General features: G+C 37.3%; 1 protein-coding gene across 2 annotated transcripts in view; it reads left to right on the top strand.

The window, feature by feature from the left end:
- LOC140068444 (uncharacterized) overlaps positions 1-20,300 on the top strand; it is a 77,467-nt gene that overhangs the window by 38,155 nt on the left and 19,012 nt on the right. For both annotated transcript variants that reach the window (XM_072114000.1, XM_072114001.1), the window contains 5 exons: positions 1,376-1,502; positions 12,686-12,883; positions 14,935-15,155; positions 16,769-16,892; positions 19,052-19,119. In XM_072114000.1, the coding sequence (XP_071970101.1) occupies positions 1,376-1,502; positions 12,686-12,883; positions 14,935-15,155; positions 16,769-16,892; positions 19,052-19,119 (738 nt within the window). The remainder of the gene's footprint in view (positions 1-1,375; positions 1,503-12,685; positions 12,884-14,934; positions 15,156-16,768; positions 16,893-19,051; positions 19,120-20,300) is intronic.

The raw sequence follows: 20,300 nt of genomic DNA, 5'->3' as shown, positions 1-20,300 counted from the left end.
GAGAACACATAACTGAGCCCTCTCCATGAAGGGCAGATATCAGCTGTATTACCAAGTTGACACCTGCTGGTAACTGCTGCAATTGTTGCTAGCATCGATCACCGCAGTTCACCTATTGGTCCAACCTGATATTCACAATATTGTAGTATTGAAGTATATATTACATAAGAAATCAGACTCCATACCCTAGAAGGCCTGAAAAAATGTTTTTAAAAAATCTCCAAAAGTAAAAATGAAAATCAACGCCCTTTCACTAGAACACATATTAATTAAATACATAAAATCAATAAACATATTAGGTATCCCCAAGTAAAGAAAGCATACCTAAATGTCTAAATCAACAATTTTTCAACATTTTGCCACTTGAACAAAAAGTGACCAATAGGTTGTAGAGTGGTTAAACTGATATCAATGAAAACGTCAGGTCATCACACAAAGAATGACACCTTACAAAGATCTGTATAACAAAGTGTGTAAAAGTTACAGATGTGAGACTGTCACTAGATGTCAGCTAGAAGATGGTACAGGTTTGTTTTTACATTAATTACACCACAGTTGGATTTTTTTCCGGTACACAGAATATAAAATGCTTTTACTGCAAAGGGAAAAATTAAAAAGGTATGGGTTGTGGAAGGTTGGAAGAAAATAATGTCCCAATTATTGGAGCAAATTATTTAGCCTGCAATGCGAATGAGGTAGATAATATACCGTACGTATATACTCAAGTGTAAGCCGAAACCCAAACTCCACTTATACTTGAGTCCAAAAAAGTGAAAGTCAATATTCACTATTCTAGGTCCGCAGGTCCTCTTCTTACGTCTGGCAGAGCAGGCTATGATGGCAACCCCCACTGGCATCGGAGTGTGTGCGCAGAGAGGACTTGCGGGGGGCAGACTGGCTTTCTATATACTGGGGGCTGGATGGCTACATACTGGGGGCAAGCTGGCTGGCTATATACTGGGTGGTGGCTGGCTGGCTATATATTAGGTGCAGGCTGACTGGCTATATACTGGGGCAGACTGGCTAAAAAAGGCTATACAAAAGTTATATGCTAAAACCCCAAAATGGGTCAATTACGAAAATCAACTCAACCCACAAATAGAACATTATTGTGTTTGGAAGGGTTAGGGTGTAAAAGTTTAACTTCAACATTAGGGTCTTAAATAGGATTTTTATGCTTCAATTACAAATTTAATGAATTTTCTTTTGAAGACAATAGAAAAAGTAACATAGTTATTAGTTATAAAATGAGTCTAGTTTTTTAATAGAGGCTTATAACAATGGAATAAATAAATGAAACCTGGGGATTATCTTTGCATACCTTGACAATAAGAGATTTAATTTTCTGAGTGACAAGCTTGTATCATATTTTTAGGATTACTGCTTTGGAAAGAGAAATCAGTGATATTAAAGAACAAATGAGGTGTTCTAAATCAGTATGGGGAAGTAACAATGCATATACGCAAAATATGTCCAAAGATGGAAAATCTGATGAAGTTGAGGTAAGAAACAATGATTCATCCTGTATAGAAATGTGTCACCAAAAACTAACTCCAGTTTTTTTTCTAAATAATGTGATTCTTTTTGTTCATGAATTTACAGATTTTAATGAATTTACACATTTCAGAAAATATTATAGTTGGACATTAGAGAGAATTTCAGCTGTGTAATCACAAAAAAAAGCCCAAAGGACAGTAATGCCGCATGCTTACCTGCTCTGGCTGATGCAGGCACTCATACTCGGGCATGCCTGCACCGTTATAGGTATCTGTAGTGGTCCTCCAGCAACCAGATCAACACAGTAACATGTAAAGTCTGTTCTCAAAACTTCTGCTCCTGCTTATAGGAGAGCAAGAGCAGCATGTTCAACCCTTTTTAATCATCCAATTTTCTTATTATGACATAAATTTAATAGACATAAAAAATGCTAAAGAACATTATATAGATTACTCTATAGGTTATTTTTCATCAGGCAAGGACCACTAGGTTTGGAAAGTTTTTAATCATTTGCAAAAGTAATCTATTTTCTACCTTGAAATCCATGAATTAAAGAGGACCTGTCACCCTGAAAAACGGCAGTAAACAAATGCAGCAGTGTTACAATTATAGCATTATCGGAAACCTCCGATAACGATAACGGGGACCGCCCGTTCACTCCATAGGCCAGCGGTGATTACCCCCTCATGAATACGCCGGATCGCTTGAGAGCGGTCCAGCGTTTGTGGTGTACAGCGCAGCAGTGTTAGTTAGTATCATTGTAACACTGCTGCGTTTGTTTTAGCAATAGGAGCTGCTTACTTTAGTTAGCAGCTCCTAGTGCCGTTTTTCAGGGTGAGAAGTCCTCTTTAAAGGGGTATTCTCATCTGGGCATTCACATTCAGTTTCACTAATCTTCCATATATAAACATTTCTTCAATTGGATGTTATTAAAAAAAATGTTCCTGTGTGAAGATAATTTCCTATAAACATAGCCATGTTGTCCCTTAGAAACGAGATGGCTTCCTCAGTTACGACCACGTCACACTCTGGCAGCGGTGGCCAGACATGCGCTATAGAGTCCTGCCGGACCACCAGGATTCAGCAATCATTACTACAGTACTGGTGTAGGACCTGCAGTAACTCCCGGACATTTCATATACAAAAACTTTTTGTTTATCTGTGCAATCTCTCAGGCAGAGGTGGCCGTATCCGGGGAAGCTATCTCGTTTCTAAGGGATAAAATGGCTACATTTATGAGAAATTATCTTCACACAGGAACATTTTTTTTAATAACATCTAATTGAAGAAATGTTTATATATGGAAGATTTATCAAACTGAAATGTAAATGCCCAGACGAGAATACCCCTTTAACTATCACACCACATTGCATTCTGTTATTTGATGTTGCTATAGACTAGAGTAATTGGTTCTCAATTACTAAGGATTAAGATTACAACATACTGCTGAAGTGCTTTTCAAGATCTGCATGTTCAAACTTGAATAATATACACCACAACAATTTTTGACCATCTGAAGTATGTGTATATCTCATTTTCCAAACCTTCTGTGCTTATAATCTGAACATAAAGCTTCACTAGCAGAAGTAGAATATCAATATAGAAAAATTAAAAGATTATGCAACCATGTTCAATTGTTTTCTTGTTATACCTCAATTAAAGTTCAGTGATGCAACTCAATGCAATATTTCATAATTAAAGGCTCATTACATGTTATATTTATGCTGTGATCCTTTCACCTCTGCCTTCTATTTCAACCTTCTTCTATATGCACCTTATTGGTTTCTACTGCTTTACTGCACATTTGCACATTTAGCTAGAGAGAGGGGCTTGTTATATTTCTCCAACAGTGAGAGCAAGGCCTCATGCACACAACAGCCACACAATTTTTGACCACTTTATGACCCCCTTAGAGATTTATGGCACCTGGTCACGATGCAGTGAACCCAGCTTTCTATGGAGAGGGGAGGGTTGAGGAGCACTCAGACCAGATGAGCACACAGCCTTATTGTGAGCGTGTTACTCCTCACTGCCCACATTCTGCCGGAACATGAGAGACTCCTGGCTTTGGTCCAGCGAACAGGTAAACGTCTTGCATAGGTGTGGTTGCACATGGAGGCGTCACTGCTATAATGCAATGGGCAGTACAGCTGAATTTGTAAACTGCACTATAGCACACATGTAGATATGCATGATGCAAAATGAACATGTAAACTTTAAATGCAGGAGTAGGTGGACACGCAGAATTAAGTTCACTGGTGGGTCCTAGGTAAAACAGTCCAATCCTGCTTACATAACTAATACAAATTAGGCTTATTTATGGCTGTTGAGTACTTAGGGTCTTTCTTATTTGGCATGTGGCATGTTTTAGAAAACTGACAGAAAATACAATTGTGAAAAAAACACCTGTTTTAAAGGCTGGAAATGACTTGGAGTCCCATACAACTGAGCTCGAAGCACTTTTAAACTATAATGTGAAATAAGGGACCTTGTCACAATGTAGTATAATATACAAACTGCATATTCTAAATGTATTATTCTTTTAGACTATGAAAATACAATACAGCTAGTTCTTGACTAGATTAGAACTATATTAGCAGAGGCATAGATTAATTGCCCTGGGACCTAGTGTACAATCACTAACAGGCCCCCACATTTATAGGTTCATTTATCAATCTGGTTAGTGATGAGCGGATTGGTCGAAATTCAGGTTTTAGGAGTTTGTCCAAATATCTGGGAAAATATGGTTCGGGTCCTGGACTTTGGAACCAACTTGAACCCAAACCTGGAATCAATGGGGACCAGAATATTAACCCTGAAAAATGGCTTAAAAATGGGGGTAGTAAGAGCTGGAGGGTTGAAAAATGATCGTAATAACAGGGCCTGAAAGAACTAGACTAGATAAAGTACTTAAAATAATTGAATGTAATAAAAATAATAAATGTTGTTAATGTCACAGCAGGTAATGGCACAGCACAGACCTAAACTTGGCGGTGCAGACCCGCTTATATCTCAGCAAATAGTGGCAATGTTCTCTTGCTCTTGATGATAGACCGGGTCATAGAGGTTGATAGTTTCAGCCTTGTTTGATTTCTATTTTTGTTTCTTTGGCATCTTACTCGATGAATAATTAGCTGCCACAGCTTATGCTATCTAAGAACTCTGATGTCATCTGATTTTTCATAAGCTTTATTTACATTTGAATTCCTTATAACTAATATTTTGAGGTGTAAAATCAATGTAGAAAATAACATATAAATATGGTAATATTGTGATTTAGTGTTTTTGTCTGTAAAAGTGCCATTATAAACACCTTGTTTAGAACAATTGCTGAAATGTAGCTTATTGTCTTTTGAAACTGTCAGGAAATTAAGCTATAAATATACACTTAAGCTGATGTGCAGACTATACTGTCTACATAAACATGTCTAATTCTAATGGAATCACTTTCCTGACCATCTACAGATTCATCAATCTATAGCAGTCAACTAAATTAAATCAAATCAAGGGGCCTGTTGGCAATTTAAAAAATCCTACAAAATCCTGAGCCACTATTTTAAAAATTAAGTTTGTATTAGTACTTTTTTAAACTCTATATATCATAAGTAGAAAGGGAATTCCCACCAATAAATTTAGGAAGCAAGATCCACAAGCACATGAGGAAGATAAGGTATTGAAAATTACCTATGTGGCACATAGTACCTTGATCCTTTCCTGAAGAGAAAGCATGATTGGTGCCTACCATTGCAGACGTTGCAATTTAAAGGGTATTGATATTTGAGAAGCCTAATTTCCCATTTTCGTAATTGCAGTTATGATATAGAAGCTTATGTCTGTTCACTCTTAAAGGTTGGCCATCATGATCGAGACTGGGCTAGCTTTGTAAATATAGTTTACAGTTGGCACTACTATAGTAAAAAACGGATTAAAGTTCATCCTCTTTCAAACATAAATAGACACATACAAAGAAAAAGGTAATGAGACACTGTACAAGCGAACTCTAAATTACAAAAATTATTTTATTAGGTTATATATTATGCCAAACGACACAATAAATGGAAAGACAATTAAAATAGGTTAACATCTAAATAAAGTTCTCTATGCCATATATTATACTGACTAAGGTACAAGACAAAATTCTTAAATATACTCAGGATGACAAAATAACACATTTTCTAATTGAAAGTTCTTAACGAAAATACAGAAATTCACAGACATAATTCTAACTGCTTTCTATCACTACTGCGGTTATATTGTTTGGTTGGAATTGGATACGATCATAAATTCAGTACTATGGCTGGGCAGGTCTTCCTGTCTGCTCAGATTTCTCTTACATGAACGATCTCCTGTATTGCAGGAGCAAGGGTAAGGAGTCTCTTCTTGTCCAGCAGCGTGTAGAGGAGACATGCTCTTCAGACTAGATAAGTGTCTTGATCTGAGGGGTGAGGAGGCATAGCAGTGCTCAGTGTGTGTTTGATTAGGTTAAATAGCAGAGTTGTGTCTTATATCCATCTCATAACTCCGATCTGTACAAGCATAGCAATGACTAAATCCTATGGTTAAGAGCTAATGCTGTCATATGAGCAAAAGCAGCAAAAAAACTTTGTAAATTTTTCAAAGTAAGGGGTAAAAAGTCATCTTTATCTTGTTAACATTACTAGGGGATAAATGTTTTAGAACTTTCTTTCATGGGCAAACCCCTTTAGCTCCAGTTATCCACACTCTCCAAACCTCCTGTTTTATGCTCCCTTGTAAGGAAACACAAAAGGTGAGACAAATACTGGTAGTGGTGAATATATTGGGTCAGCTGTTATTGTTACATACCTTCAAACTGAGGCAGAAGTAGTAGTTTGGCTGCTGTATTGTGTCTACTTTGTTCATGTACATGATTCCTCTTTTTATTCATCATGATATATATATACACAACACTCCTGCCAACGCATGGGCAGAGGAGTGTTAGGAACTGAGGCCCTATATCTGTAGCTCCCCAGCAGGTGAGCCTGCACAACTCACCTTAGGGATCATTATTAGGCATCAGCAGCTGTAGATACTGCAAGTCCAGGCAAGAGTTAAGTTATGTAAAATGACAACCAGTTGTACACTGGAGTGTGACTGGAGAGTGAGTCACCACCTGACCAGGGTTTAACAGAACCCCTGGAAAGGGAGGGGCTAGTTCTCCGAGGTTCCAGGGCCTTCTACAGAGCAGAGAGTCTGTCTTAGCTCTCAACTCTTTACCACCAGCTCTCCCTAGAGAGCACAGGTCTGTCATCAGAGACAGAGTGACCAGAGAGATAGTGTGTAGCACACCTTTAGCAACACCCAGGAAACAAGATGCAGCTTCCACAATTGAACACAGCTACATCCCAGCCTGCATCTACTACAGGCTGGTGAACTACTCCTGAGGATCACTCTCCATGACCACTCCACTAATCCGGAATATCCAACAATGCGGCATCTGTTGCAACATCGTTTGGCCCATTGCCTGCAGTTGTTCTAATAAAGAACCATGCGTTATTTTGCCTCCGTCTCTTCCCTGGATACGGCTGTACCACCAAGGGCTCCCCATCCATTAGCCAGGGACATACTTTATACATATATATTATAGATTACTCATAAAACATAACTTTAAAATAATGGTTTTTTGTTTTTGTAAGATTTATGAATCTACAGATTCACCATGAGGAACATGCTGTTATGCTGTTAAAATTCTATTTTAGACAAAATAAATCCCATCACATATTAGGCACTATGAGGTAGATTTACTAATAACCTGATCAGGCCCTTTTAAAAAAACATCACTTGTGTATCACTGCTGTATGATAAATTTTCTAAGCCCCCCTTTGTTTTGAAGTCGAACAAGGCATCGGAAATGTTTAAAACATATTCACCAGCATGTAGAAACTGTTATGAACCAGAATAAAATTTTTATACATTGTAAAATGTTGAAAAGTGGTGTTTCAGAAATGTGGGCGCTCTTTTCCGTTATGGGTCTGACCCTGGTTATAACTGTTATTATATTGTGATAGATGGACATATTGGATGCGGAAATACCTAATATTTTTATGATTTTTACTGTTTATGTTTATATCAGTTCTATATAGTCCTTAGGTTGACTCATTGGGGCAGATTTATGAAGTTGTCTGAAAGTCAGAATATTTCTAGTTGCCATTGGCACCCAATCACAGCTCAGCTTTCATTTTACCAGTGCTCATGAATATTTTAAAGGGAAGCTGTGATTGGTTGCCATGGGCAACTAGAAATATTCTGACTTTTAGACAGCTTGATAAATCTGCCCCATTGCTTGCCATATACTGCCATACTTAGGAATGGCAGAATATGGGGATTTTAAATATCTTTTATTACACTGTCACATTGTAATCAGTGTTGGGAAACTACACTGCCTCGGTTCTTCAAAGACCCAAGACTGTCATGACAACCAATCATTACTCCCTGATGACCACACGGTGAGCAACAATTTTAGCCACAGTCACCGGTAGCAATAAAAGGCTTTACACCCGTGATAGCTGCTATGACTGAACGTGGGTATTACCGGTGGGCAGGGCTGGTGCTATGGGTAGACAAAGTGCCTAGGGAGAATATCTAAACACAATGTTAGATATGTCATATAAAAGAGGATACTTTCTTCTTTCATAGGAAAAAGGAAGTGAGGTTCTATGTGTCACAGAGCCAGAGATACAATTCAGAGTTTTCATGCAATTTTTGCATTTTATTGCCATTTGCTGCAAAGTTGCATGAAGGTGGTAGTGTGTATGAATTTAACCCCTAGGCGCACCAGGACGTTATAGTACGTCCCCGGGGCTAGATGCTTAGCGCACGGGGACCTTCTATAACGTCCTGCTTCTGGCACCAGCTCACGAACGGAGTCGGTACCAGAAGCAGTTGCTGCCAGCTGTCTAGTACAGCTGACAGCCTGCGCTAACACCCGCGATCGGAGCCGGCTCCGATCGCGGGTGTTAACCCCTTACACGCCGCGGTCAAGCATCACTGGTTCAAGTTCAAGTATGTATAAGTAAAAAAAAGTAAAAAAAACACTAAAGTTAATACATTAGAATAAATAAAAAATAAATGCATTAAAATATAAGCCCCTAAAATGTCACTTTCCTATAAAAACACTTAATAAAGTATAAAAAACACAAAAACACAAAAAATCCCCGCATATTTGGTATTGCCGCGTCCGTAACAATCTGTATAATAAAACAGAATCATTACTGGACCCGCACGGTACACGCCGTAGAAAAAAAACGCAAAAACGTTCCGAAAAAAGATGATTTTTAATTAATACCCTAAAAAAAATGCTCTAAAAAGTAATTTAAAAAATGTTATGCACTCCAAAATAAGCCCACTAAAAAGAACAACTCTTCTCTCAAAAAATAAGCCCCTAACTAGATTTGTCAGCCGATAAAAAAGTTATGCATATGAAAAGATGGTGATGCTAAAATGAACAAGATTTTCTCCAAATTGGTTTTTATTCAGTACAATTGAATAAAATACACAAAACCCCCACATATTTGGTATCCCTGCTTCCGTAACAATCTGCATAATAAAACAGAATCGTTATTAGATCCGCAAAGTGAACCCCGTAAAAAAAAAACCCAAAAAAGCTCCAGAAAAAAGATCATTTTCAATTAATACCCTATAAAAAATGCTCTAAAAAGTGATTTAAAAAATGTTATGCACTCTAATATAAGACCACTAAAAAGAACAATCATTCTCGCAAAAAATAAGCCCTTAAACAGATTTGTGAGGCGAAAAATAAAAAAGTTATGCATATGAAAGACGGTGATGCTAAAATTAACAACATTTTTGCCAAATTACTTTTTATTCAGTAAAAATGGGAAAAAATAAAAAATCTATATAAATGAGGTATTTTTGTAATCGTGGCGACCCATAGAATAAAAATAATATACTATTTTTATGGTATTGTAAACGGCCAAAGAAAAACATAAAAATCTTCCTGAAAAGTGATGATTTTAATTTCCTCCACCAACAAAGAGTTAATAAAATCTCACCAATTAGCCTATAGATTCCCCCAAATTACGTACTAGAAAAGTGCATCTCATGTGGCAAAAGAAATAAGCCCCTATAGGTCCACATTAAAAAAAAGAAAAAAATTATAGCCTGTACAATGTGACATAACAAATCTGATCTGGATGGCGCCTCCTTCCCTTCTTTGCCCGGCCGTGCGCCCATACAGCAGGTTACCACCACATATAGAGTATCCGTGTACTCGGGAGAAATTGGGTATCAAACTTAGTGGAGCCTTTATTCATTTAATCCATTGTAAATGTTTAATTTTCCACCCAAAATGGGTGTATTGTGAAAAAATATTACAATTTGCAGACTGCACCTCCATTTTGTTTTAACCCCTATAAAACACGTAAAGCGTTAACAAACTTCTTAAAAGTGGTTTTTCATACGTTGAGGTGTGTAGTTTCCACAATGGGTTAATTTACGAGTCTCACTATTATTTAGGCCTCTCAGTGTCAATTACAAATTGAGCAGGTCCATCTAAATACGGGTTTTGGTGATTTTACAAAAAATGTGAAAAATTATACCTAAATTCTGAGCCTCATAACATTCTAGTAAAATATGTGGAATCTTAAAAAACCATGGCAACATAAAGCAGACATTTGGGAAATGTAAGTTATGAATTTATTTGGGTGCTATAACTGTCTGCATCAAAAGTAGAGAATTTAGAATGTTGAAAATAAAGAATTTTTCCAAATTTTTGCCAAATTTAGTTTTTTTTCATAACTAAACGCAAAAGATTTCATCCAAATTTTTAAACTAATTTGAAGTACAATGTGTCACGAGAAAACAATCTCAAAATCCCCTGGATATCTCATAGCGTTCCAAAGCTATAACCACTTATAGTGACACAGGTCAGATTTGAAGAATGGGGCCGCGTCCTTAAGGCCAAAAGAGGCTGAGTCCCGTAGGGGTTAAGTTATTCTTGTTTACATGGTGTTTTCTGGAATATTTTTACAGAATAGAAGCTTTTTATTTTGTGTGTAATTTATTTTTAAACACATCTGTGTTCGATGTGAGTTTTATGTAAAAACATACATTAGCAAGGAATTTTCAGTACACTTTTTGTTTAATAATTTGTGTTTGTCACAAAGTTACAGGGTGGTCAAATGTTGAGGGTAGTCAAATGTTAATTGCCAAATGCATCGCCCGGATGTCTTCTTTCAAATTTATATAGATTTTATGGGTGCCTTTACTTTTTAATCAGTTTTATTGATATATTTTGCAGGTTGTGACTGTCTTAAAATTTCTAGCTGAAAGGCAGATATCTAGTTATTACAGTTTAGTGATATTATGTTGATTTATTTATGTGAACATATCAATATGAGACACTTGTGAACTCTACACATGTCCACATTTAGGAGATCTGAAGGTAAATATTTTTTGTTCGGAGCATATTTTTTGCCATCAAAGTCAAATATTAAGTATTTTTTTATAAAATGTTTCAGTTTGAATCAAAATTGCATGAAGGCGCCTATGTCTATAAACTCTTTCATGCAATTTTGAAAATGGGACAAGTGTCTGCCTTCAGAAAATATGTGGTTTGCTGTGGTTCACTTTAATTCTTTTTACTGTAATTTTGATTTTATTTGTAAACCTCAGAATGGTAAAAAATGCTCTGGCCAATAAAGTGACAACATTTACAGAAATTCCTGGCAGCAAAGGGTCAATACTCCTTGGTTGAATTCCTGGGTGAAGATGCTTATCATCTCTCTCCTGTCTATATATCTATCTGTCTAGTTATCTATCTCCTATAATCTGACCTATATATCTCACTTTTTCCCTATTTTTCAATATTTTCAATATAGTTTTGCCCAGAGCCCCACTTTGTCTAGAACCGGCCCTGCCGTTAGGTGTTTGCCACAATATGCAGCAATCACCCACCTTGTTTGGAGAGGGCTCATACATCACATGTCGGTAAGGGGTTAAAAAGTATCAGTTTTGTTATTGTTACTTTTATGTTTTTTAAGCTTTTGTTATATGGGGAGCTGTTTTTGGAAGAAGCACCCATGTTACAACCTTTGGAGAATCCATTTAAATCTAAGTTTGTAGTCTAATTTTGTTCCTCCTTTCTGTATAAGGCAGAAAAATGTGACAACAGTCAGGCTCATTTACATATCCATCTTCTCACCTCCCCTTATGTCCCTTTAATTACTGTATATACCCGAGTATAAGCCGACCTCAGTATAAGCCGAGACCCATAATTTTGACAAAAAAAACTGGAAAAACCTATTGACTCGAGTATAAGCCGAGGGTGGGAAATGCATTGGTCACAGCCCCTATAGTATATAGCCAGCCAGCCCCATCAAGTATATAGCCTGTCAGCCCCCTCGAGTATATAGCCTGTCAGTCCCCTGTAGTATATAGCCTGACAGCCCCCTGGAGTATATAGGCTGCCTGCCTGCACCCTCAAGTATAAAGGCTGCCTGCCTGCTCCCTCGAGTATATAGCCTGCCTGCCCCCTCGAATAAATAGCCTGCCTGCCCCCTCGAGTATATAGCCTGCCAGCCCCTCCCAGTCCATCGCAGGCACCACGACGTCAGCGACTGTGACAAGACTGTGACAGACCAAGACCTGATATTGGGGCCGCGATGGATGGCGGGGAGCGTCAGAAGGTGAGTTCACTTTTTGTTTTTTTCATTGACTCGAGTATAAGCCGAGTTAGGGGTTTTCAGCACATTTTTTGTGCTGAAAAACTAGGCTTATACTCGAGTATATATGGTAATTGTCCAAAACAGTCTAAAATATTGCCACAAGTCATTTTAGACAGTTATGCAAATTAAGACAGATTTCTGCTGTAAACAGATTTTAAAAAATTATGAATCTGTCCACTGTATCTAAAGCCTCATTCACATTGCCGTCTGGGATGATAGACGGCAATGGCGGCCCAGTGGTGGTACGGTGCCACACATGTGTGGCACCGATTTGCGCCATATACGGGGAAAAGTTAGAGCATGCTCTTTCCCTGTGTGTGCGGCCGTACGCCTCTCTTTTCTATGGAGGGGTCACCTCCTCTACCTCTCCAGCTGGGCGGGCATACCGTTGTTTGAATGTTCCCTTAACTTGTTATTTGTGAATGGTGGTGTCTTTTAGTAACCTATTAAGACTGAAGTGTCTACCTGATTGTATCTGATTACAGGTAAAAGAAGTAAATGAGGAATTAAGGCAACATGCAGAACTAATGGAGGCCAAGTGTAGCAATGCACAAAGAGAGAGAGATGTCCTTGAACTACAGATTGTGTCACTTCATTCTGGACTCCATCAAGAAAAAGTTACATCTAAGGAACTGGAAAAGAAATGTGTGAAGCTCCAGTCTGAAATCACAGCAAATAGAAGTGTAATTATTACTTGTCCATTTTATTATACTGTACAATGAAGTAATACTACTTATGTCTTCGAATAAATGTATAACATTTTAATAAAGTACAGTATGTGTGTTATAAGGATTAAGCTTACATAAAACACTTAGCTTTCCCAATCAGGACAAGATTATTCAGCTATTGTTTTTGTGGAACTATAAGACTGCCTACAGGATTGGGCTATCATTACATATTGTTATGTAGTTGTAACATCCGTGCCAAATGCCAATCTATCCGCACTTGGCAGATTAGGTGGCTTTAATTTTTTTGTATTTCCTGTGTGTGAATAGCGACTTAGCTTATGCTGTGTTTTGATTTACTGAACCACACCCTGCTCTATGCAGTTTAGCCCTGTCCAGGAAGGCTTACTAGCTTGATGGACAACTGCTGCCGGAGGTGTGTCCAGGATCTGCTTATATACCTGCTCAGTCCCAGTGAGGCCTGATGGGAGACATAGGCGCACATTTACTAAGGGCATTGTGCTGCACTTTTGTCGGTACTTCTTGGTTAAAACAGCTTGCACAGGTATTTAAGAAGTGTCTGCGCTGCTAGTGTCGCACATGAACCTTTTGTGGTGCAGCTGTGCTAGCCTCTATGCAACACAAATTAGGGGGCGTGCTGTCGGTTGGTCCGACTACCTCGGACCGAGATCTGTATTTAACTTGCACATTGTGTCACACGCTATATGTTAAAGGTGCACTACAAAAAAGTTAGTGAACTCTTTTGGGCCAGTGCAGGGAAGCGACAGATTCATGATTTCTGGCGCACAATCTACCGCACCCAGCATTATACACGGAAATGGCACTTTTAGTGACGTTTCCGACTTTCTAAGTAAATGTGCCGCATAGTGTCTACTAGGCCCTCCATGTGGTTATCCAGGAAAAAATGCACCTGAAAAACCTGGTTATAACATTTCCCTTATCTCAGGTCCGTATCTTGCTAGTGCTTGCTATTGTAGTTCTTTTGCTTATCCTGGTTTACTGATCTTGGTTATCATAGCCGCTACTATCGCTTTGGACTCTGATTCTGCTCTGTGCCTGATATCTTCATTGTGTCCCGGACCTCTGACCTCTGTCTTGTTTTGAGTCTGCACTGTGACCTAGGAAGGTAACAGCTCCTAGTTACTGCCCACCGCTTAAGGTGGGGCCAGTAAGTAGGTAGGTGACAACTTGGGGGGCTTAGCTTAGGGCTCACTGTCTTGTCTGCCATCCTGCGCCCTGTTGCCAGCCCCCTTACAGTAGTACTGTAAGAAGAGTATGAAGAAAGGTGTATTTAATTAGGTAATTAAGTAATTAGGATAGGTAATTTTGATTTCCTGTGCCTTTAATTAGTTTATTTTCCCGGCACAGTTTTAGACCCCTTTCACACTTGCGTTTTTTCACGCACGTTTTCTGCACGTGCTTTTGAAGCGCAGAACTTGCATTGCACTCTGACCCATTGTAATCAATGGGTCTTTTCAGACTTGCATTTTTTTTTAAAGCACGTTGAAATCTCGGCATGCTCTACTTTTGCAAGTCACGCGCGTGAAAAAACGCACCATATAAGACTATAGAGATGAATCAAAAACGCCTTGCACTCTGAGACACTTGCAAGTGCAATGCGTTTTTCACGCATCAATTGCCATAGAAAAGATAGAGCTCAGCCCTGAGTCAATTTCACGCGCACTATCTGCGCGTGAAAAACGCTTTGAAATTGCATTGAAAACGCGTGTGAAAAGCTGAGACACTGAACAAACTCTGACTGAAAACTGATTGAACTCTGATGCAAAATGTCAGTTTTTCACTGACCAAACCCTGATCGCACCCTGATCAAACTCTGACGTGAACTGCAACGCAAGTGTGGAAGGGGCCTTAGTGATATAAGAGGGTGGGACAATACAATTCAGGCAATTTAGGAAATGGACAAGTTTGCACAACCTTAACCTTTCCAACATATTTCCAACAATATCAAACAATGCACACGTTTATTTGTGTTTTTAAAGGTTTTTTTTTAATAAATATTCACTTCCATGTTTTTATTTGGAAAACAGATCAATGAGAGCCTTCATCTGGAAGTGTCAGCGTTGAAGCAGCAAAGTCACACCCTAGAAAATGCTGTCAAAGGATCTGAGAGTGAAAAAAAATTGCTTCATGTTAAAGTTGAAAACCTACAAAAAGAAAAACAGATTTTAATGTCTCAAAAGGATCTGCTGTTTGAAATTATGAAAAAAAAGGGAAAATGGAAGTATCTTTCTAAAGAGCTAACTAGAAGGTTAGTAGCCTTTTTGATTGGATTTTTGCAGGTATTTCTCTAGCAGGGTTTCAGACTCCACCTTCAGAGAATTTCTTTGAATAATTCCGGTCAGCTTGAATATCTAGAAGTGTTACACTGATGAAGCGAAGAATGGAGTGTTCAATTCTTCTTTATTTTAGACAAGTTAAACGCAAAGTCATCCGCTATTGTGCCGCTGGTGAAATGCAATTGATCAGTAAATGTTAAACTCATGTGGACACAGCCCTTTTTCGTTTTTGCATTTCCGTTTTTCTTTCCCTATAGCTTTGTTTTTCCGCATACAGAGCCTGCTTTCTGCATAACAAATTGTACTTCCTAGTGACGGTATTTAATATTCCATACCTTGTACTGGGAAGCCAGGCATAAATTCCAAATGCAGTAAAATTGACAAGAAAGTCTCCACATGTGTGCAATATTCTTTTGGGCCCTGTTTTTAAGTCTTTTGCTGTGCACTACAAATTACACATCTCCTTTATTATTTTAGTCAGTATGAACACGGAGATACCAAATTTTTATTGCTTTTATTATGTTTTAGTAGTTTAAAAAAATCTTTATGTTGCCGTATTCTGAGGCTAATTACTTTTTCATATATTGGTGTATGTAGCCAAGTGTAAGGTGTCATTTTTTGCGGGATGTGATGACATTTTCATTGCTACCATTTCTGAGACAAAGGCAAAATGGCAAAGAGTAGCGATTCTGACAATTTGGCACTATTTTCCCTTACAGGGTTCTCTGCTGGGAATAGCCATTTTTATATTTTAATAGATAGAGCATTTTGGGACGCGACAATACCAAACATTTTTATGATTTTATTTAGGTTTTTATTAATTTAGAAAGTTTTTTTTAATGTAATTTGAGACTCCCTATGGTATTTGAACCCTAGGGGATCTGATGGATCCTGCAATATACTGCAATACTGAATTTTAAAGTATGAAAATTCGCTGGCTGCAGAAAGTGTGCAGGCGCTGGGAAAGGAGCACCCTGCACCAGCCTTTTGGCGGTCAGCTGTGTTCCACTACATGCCCCCCTGGCATGGAGGTGGTGGAAATAATCGCAAGTGGTAGCAATAAACTAGCATTTGCGATTATTTCAGGGATTCTGTGTCACTGGTGTGGTGCAGAAGCCCTGATAAACATCCCCCAATATTTCTGTACTACACCTGATGCTGAAAGTTGAGTCCAGATAAATTATCTTTAATTACTTAAACATTTAATTACTTTAAAATTGCATGTCATTTTAGTTGACTAAATTGATAATAAATGAACAACTGCAGGATATAGTGTTAATGTAGAAATAAAAAAAATCTTTCTTACTTTTCATATGTATTCTATCACAGCTCCCTTCATGGAAGCAGTAAAGTTCAGGTCATTGGAATTGATGTAGACTTGTACACAACCAGCATGTCACTATGGAGTCATGTGTGACTTGATGTTTGTGCACAGGTCACTGTTGTGCAAAGTATAGGTGAAAGTTTTTCCTAGTTTTAATTTGTTTACATAAAACCATAATATCCCTTCAACTATATTGTGTGCCAAGCGAAGTATTACTTTTCTTCTACAGAGTATGGCAGAATAAAAAATTTTATATTTCAGAGACCCTGAAGTAATTCAGACCATTGCCGGCAATGAAAGAGGATGTTCAGGTGAAACCTCATTTTCTGACTTATCACATACAGCCAGCTTGCGGCATTCTGGGAGGAGAGGAAGAAGAATGAAGGTATACTAACTTATTACCTTCTGGCAAAGATAGGATTGGCACTCTTTAATTGACAACTACAACCATCTCTTTAATTGACATCTAAACCAAGCATACTGACATACTGGTGTCTGTTCTTCTTTAAGCTTCCTATAGCCTTGTTTTTAAGAAAAAAGGCATTACAATTATGAAAATGAACCCTAATTTGTAAAGCCTTTTTTGTTAAAACAAGGGCATAAGAAGCTAAAAGAAGAGCGGATCCAGCCGGAGTAGGCACACAGCATTTAAGTGTACTTGGTTTTTAATCCTTCATCCTGGTAGTAGATGTCCTCCAATGCATGGTGCAGGAGGATCATGGTACTAATACTAACATGTTAACATTCTTATATTTTAGAATAATAAAAAAAACAACTTAGATACAATCTTCAATATTTGCAATGCTCCTTAGAAATCTGACTCTCTCATATGCAGGAAATTTTCACTGTTTTAATATTTTTAATTATGTACAACTTTTTAAATTCACAAGAATTCTAAATTAAATAAAATATTGTGGAAAAGTATAATGGGGGGATTTAGTAAGACTGACATGAAGTCCGCCAAGTCTTAATGAGCTAAATAGATCAAATCATTAAGATACCTTTTAATTATTATGTTTCTCAGGTTTCTGTGCAACAGTTTTAGGCTGAAATTCTAATAAGTTGTTGGCGCTGTGGTGGTCAGCCCCCTACTACCAATGTGCCAAGAACGTTGGAAAATTAGGCAAAGGTACAACCATTGAAAAAAATATATATATATATCATCAAAATATTTTTCTAGCAAAACCTTGTAAAAGCAATATCTATTTGGGAAGACTATTGTACAAATCTACTATACATTTATCAGCTTATTGATGGTTACAAATGAATAATTAGATTTAGACCAACCTCTAGGTCCGCCCACCTTACTTTTCAAAGCAGTCATTATAATGTAGAGCGACTTTCTTAATTTTTTTATTTTATAAATTCCTAGTTAAAATTTTTACAAATAGGATACATACACATTGCAAGTGAAAAAGCTATAGAACATATCTTCTACAAACAGCATTATTTTTAGAAGGAAGCCTTCTCCAGCATATAGGAAACTTAAACATTATAATGTTTTTTTTCCTTTGTACGGGCAGTCCCCTGACAGACCTAACAGGGTTAGGCACATAATAGGTTACGTAGGTTTGTTCTTAAAATGAATTTGTATGTGACTTGGAACTGTTATATATTTAGTTAGTGTAACTCTAGACACATCATTTTTTTGTCTTTGTGACAATTGGATTTTAAAAATTTTGGGTTGACTAGAGAACAAGGATTATCAATAAAGCTGCATTACAGACACCTTATAGTTGATCTTTGCAGCCTTGGACCAAGTTTATCAAATTAAAATTATCCAGAAAGCTTCACCCGAAATCACAGTGGGAAGAGAGGTCTGTTTGTAACTAGTGGTCATCTGTAAGTCTGGTGTTCTTAAGTTGGGTACTGCCTGTATTATTAAATTCCTAGGGTAGGGTAACTGGGAGGGGTGTAGGAGAAGAGGATAAATGAGAAAAACCGCTGAAACAAAAGTAAAAAAAATCTATTTTTCAAAACTAATAACATATGGGGATCAATTTCTGTGGGAAGATATGTTCATGTGCATCTCAACTATTTAGGAACTTTTCAGGATCCCTTGTTTACTCTTTGCTTATCCTTTATTACATAACCTTGGATACTTATAAGAATAGATCCATCTCTAACGTCGTGGACACTACCTTCCTCAATCAAGAGAGACAAATATCTATCTACCTTCCTATTAGTTGCCCAATGACTTTCTCTCAGGTTTTAAAGGTGACATGCTTCCCTGTTGCTGTTAAGAGACATGCATGGTCATTTTACCTTTAATACCTGCTTGAGATAAGTGGACCCAATGTTTCTGTTCATGTTCAGCCCACACAACCTGGACATATTACCAGATACTCATCCATATGATCCATATGACTCAATGATATTTTACAGTAGTGAGACATTCCTGTAAGTTTGCACAATATATTTTAATGGCACTTGAATTTTCTTCGTTATGTTCTGTAGTCCAAAAAAGCAATATTACTCATATTACTAATTACTAATATTATTACAAAAATAAACAGTAATATCTGACAGATATGCTTTCTATAGGAAAGAAAATATAAATCTAATGGTCCGAATTTCTTCCAAAGTCATGACTGCCATACAGACTATGACAGGTACAGTGCATTTTGTTATTTCGTTTTTATTTTACATTGCATATATTCTAGTTTGTTTGGTATTGCAAAACTTATTCTGTTATGAGATAAAAAAAAAGAAAAGAGGCAGTCATCAAGATAAAAGTAAATCCTTTAAAAGTGCAAAGACAGACTTAGGGAGAGAAGTGCAGGATCACAACAGGTGACAATTGTTTTGTGCTTATTATATGTACCTTTCTAGAGGTACAGTTAATATTCCGCCCCATGTAATGACTAGCTGGAAAAAAAATCCAAATGTGGTGGAAATGGCAAAAAAACTGCTATTTTCTGATGGGCTTTATTATTATGGCTTTAAGTGTATGTACGAAATGACACCTCTCATTTATTCTAAGGATCAGTACAATCACAGAGACCTCAAATTGATATAATTTAAATTACTTACAGTTCTTTCAGTCAACTTTGGGCACTTTTGGTTTCTACCCTCCTAACTGGACTTGATCTTTCTGGTAATATGATGAATTATTAATATTTAATACTTACTTGGATTTATTTATTTATGTTTCTTCCTGGTGGCTACATTACTGCACGTTGCACTTTATTTGATAGTACACTACAATGGGACATAGTGATCCCACTGTATGTAACACTCCATATATCTATATCTATATCTAAGAACAAAAAGATACTGAAGCAGCACTCCGTAAATGTGATTTATTCCACCTTCATGATGCGACGTTTCGTCCATTCAATCAAGACATTTTCAAGCATGTAGGGGCCACTGTTGGACCCCTTTGTGAAGACCTGCACCTGAGTTTTCCTCTCTCATACGCGGTGCTGCTCCTTAATTTTTCCTTTTTTGACCCCGTATATCTATATCTATATATATATTTGTTTTTACTGTGCATTATTATTGTAGAATTTACTATGTAGCTCCATATTTTACTATATTGTTTTTTTTCTTCATATTCTTTGTACATCCTAGACTATTCCATTGTGGGAGGACCAATTTTTTCTTTTCCCCTTTATTAGGGGTTTTTAAATGTTTTTATTAATTTTTGGTGTATCAATAAAAATTTACTCATTTTGTTTATACATCTTCTTTTTTCTTTTAGTTATGCAGTCAAAATGCAATCATTGCCATTTATGTTTCCTTTTCAATTATGAAGTTGGCTAAGCATTCAGTCCTTCATAATGCTGGACAC

This window comes from Engystomops pustulosus, chromosome 1 (assembly GCF_040894005.1).
Source record: "Engystomops pustulosus chromosome 1, aEngPut4.maternal, whole genome shotgun sequence".
Lineage (NCBI taxonomy): Eukaryota > Metazoa > Chordata > Amphibia > Anura > Leptodactylidae > Engystomops > Engystomops pustulosus.
This window is presented reverse-complemented; position numbering and strand designations above follow the sequence as displayed.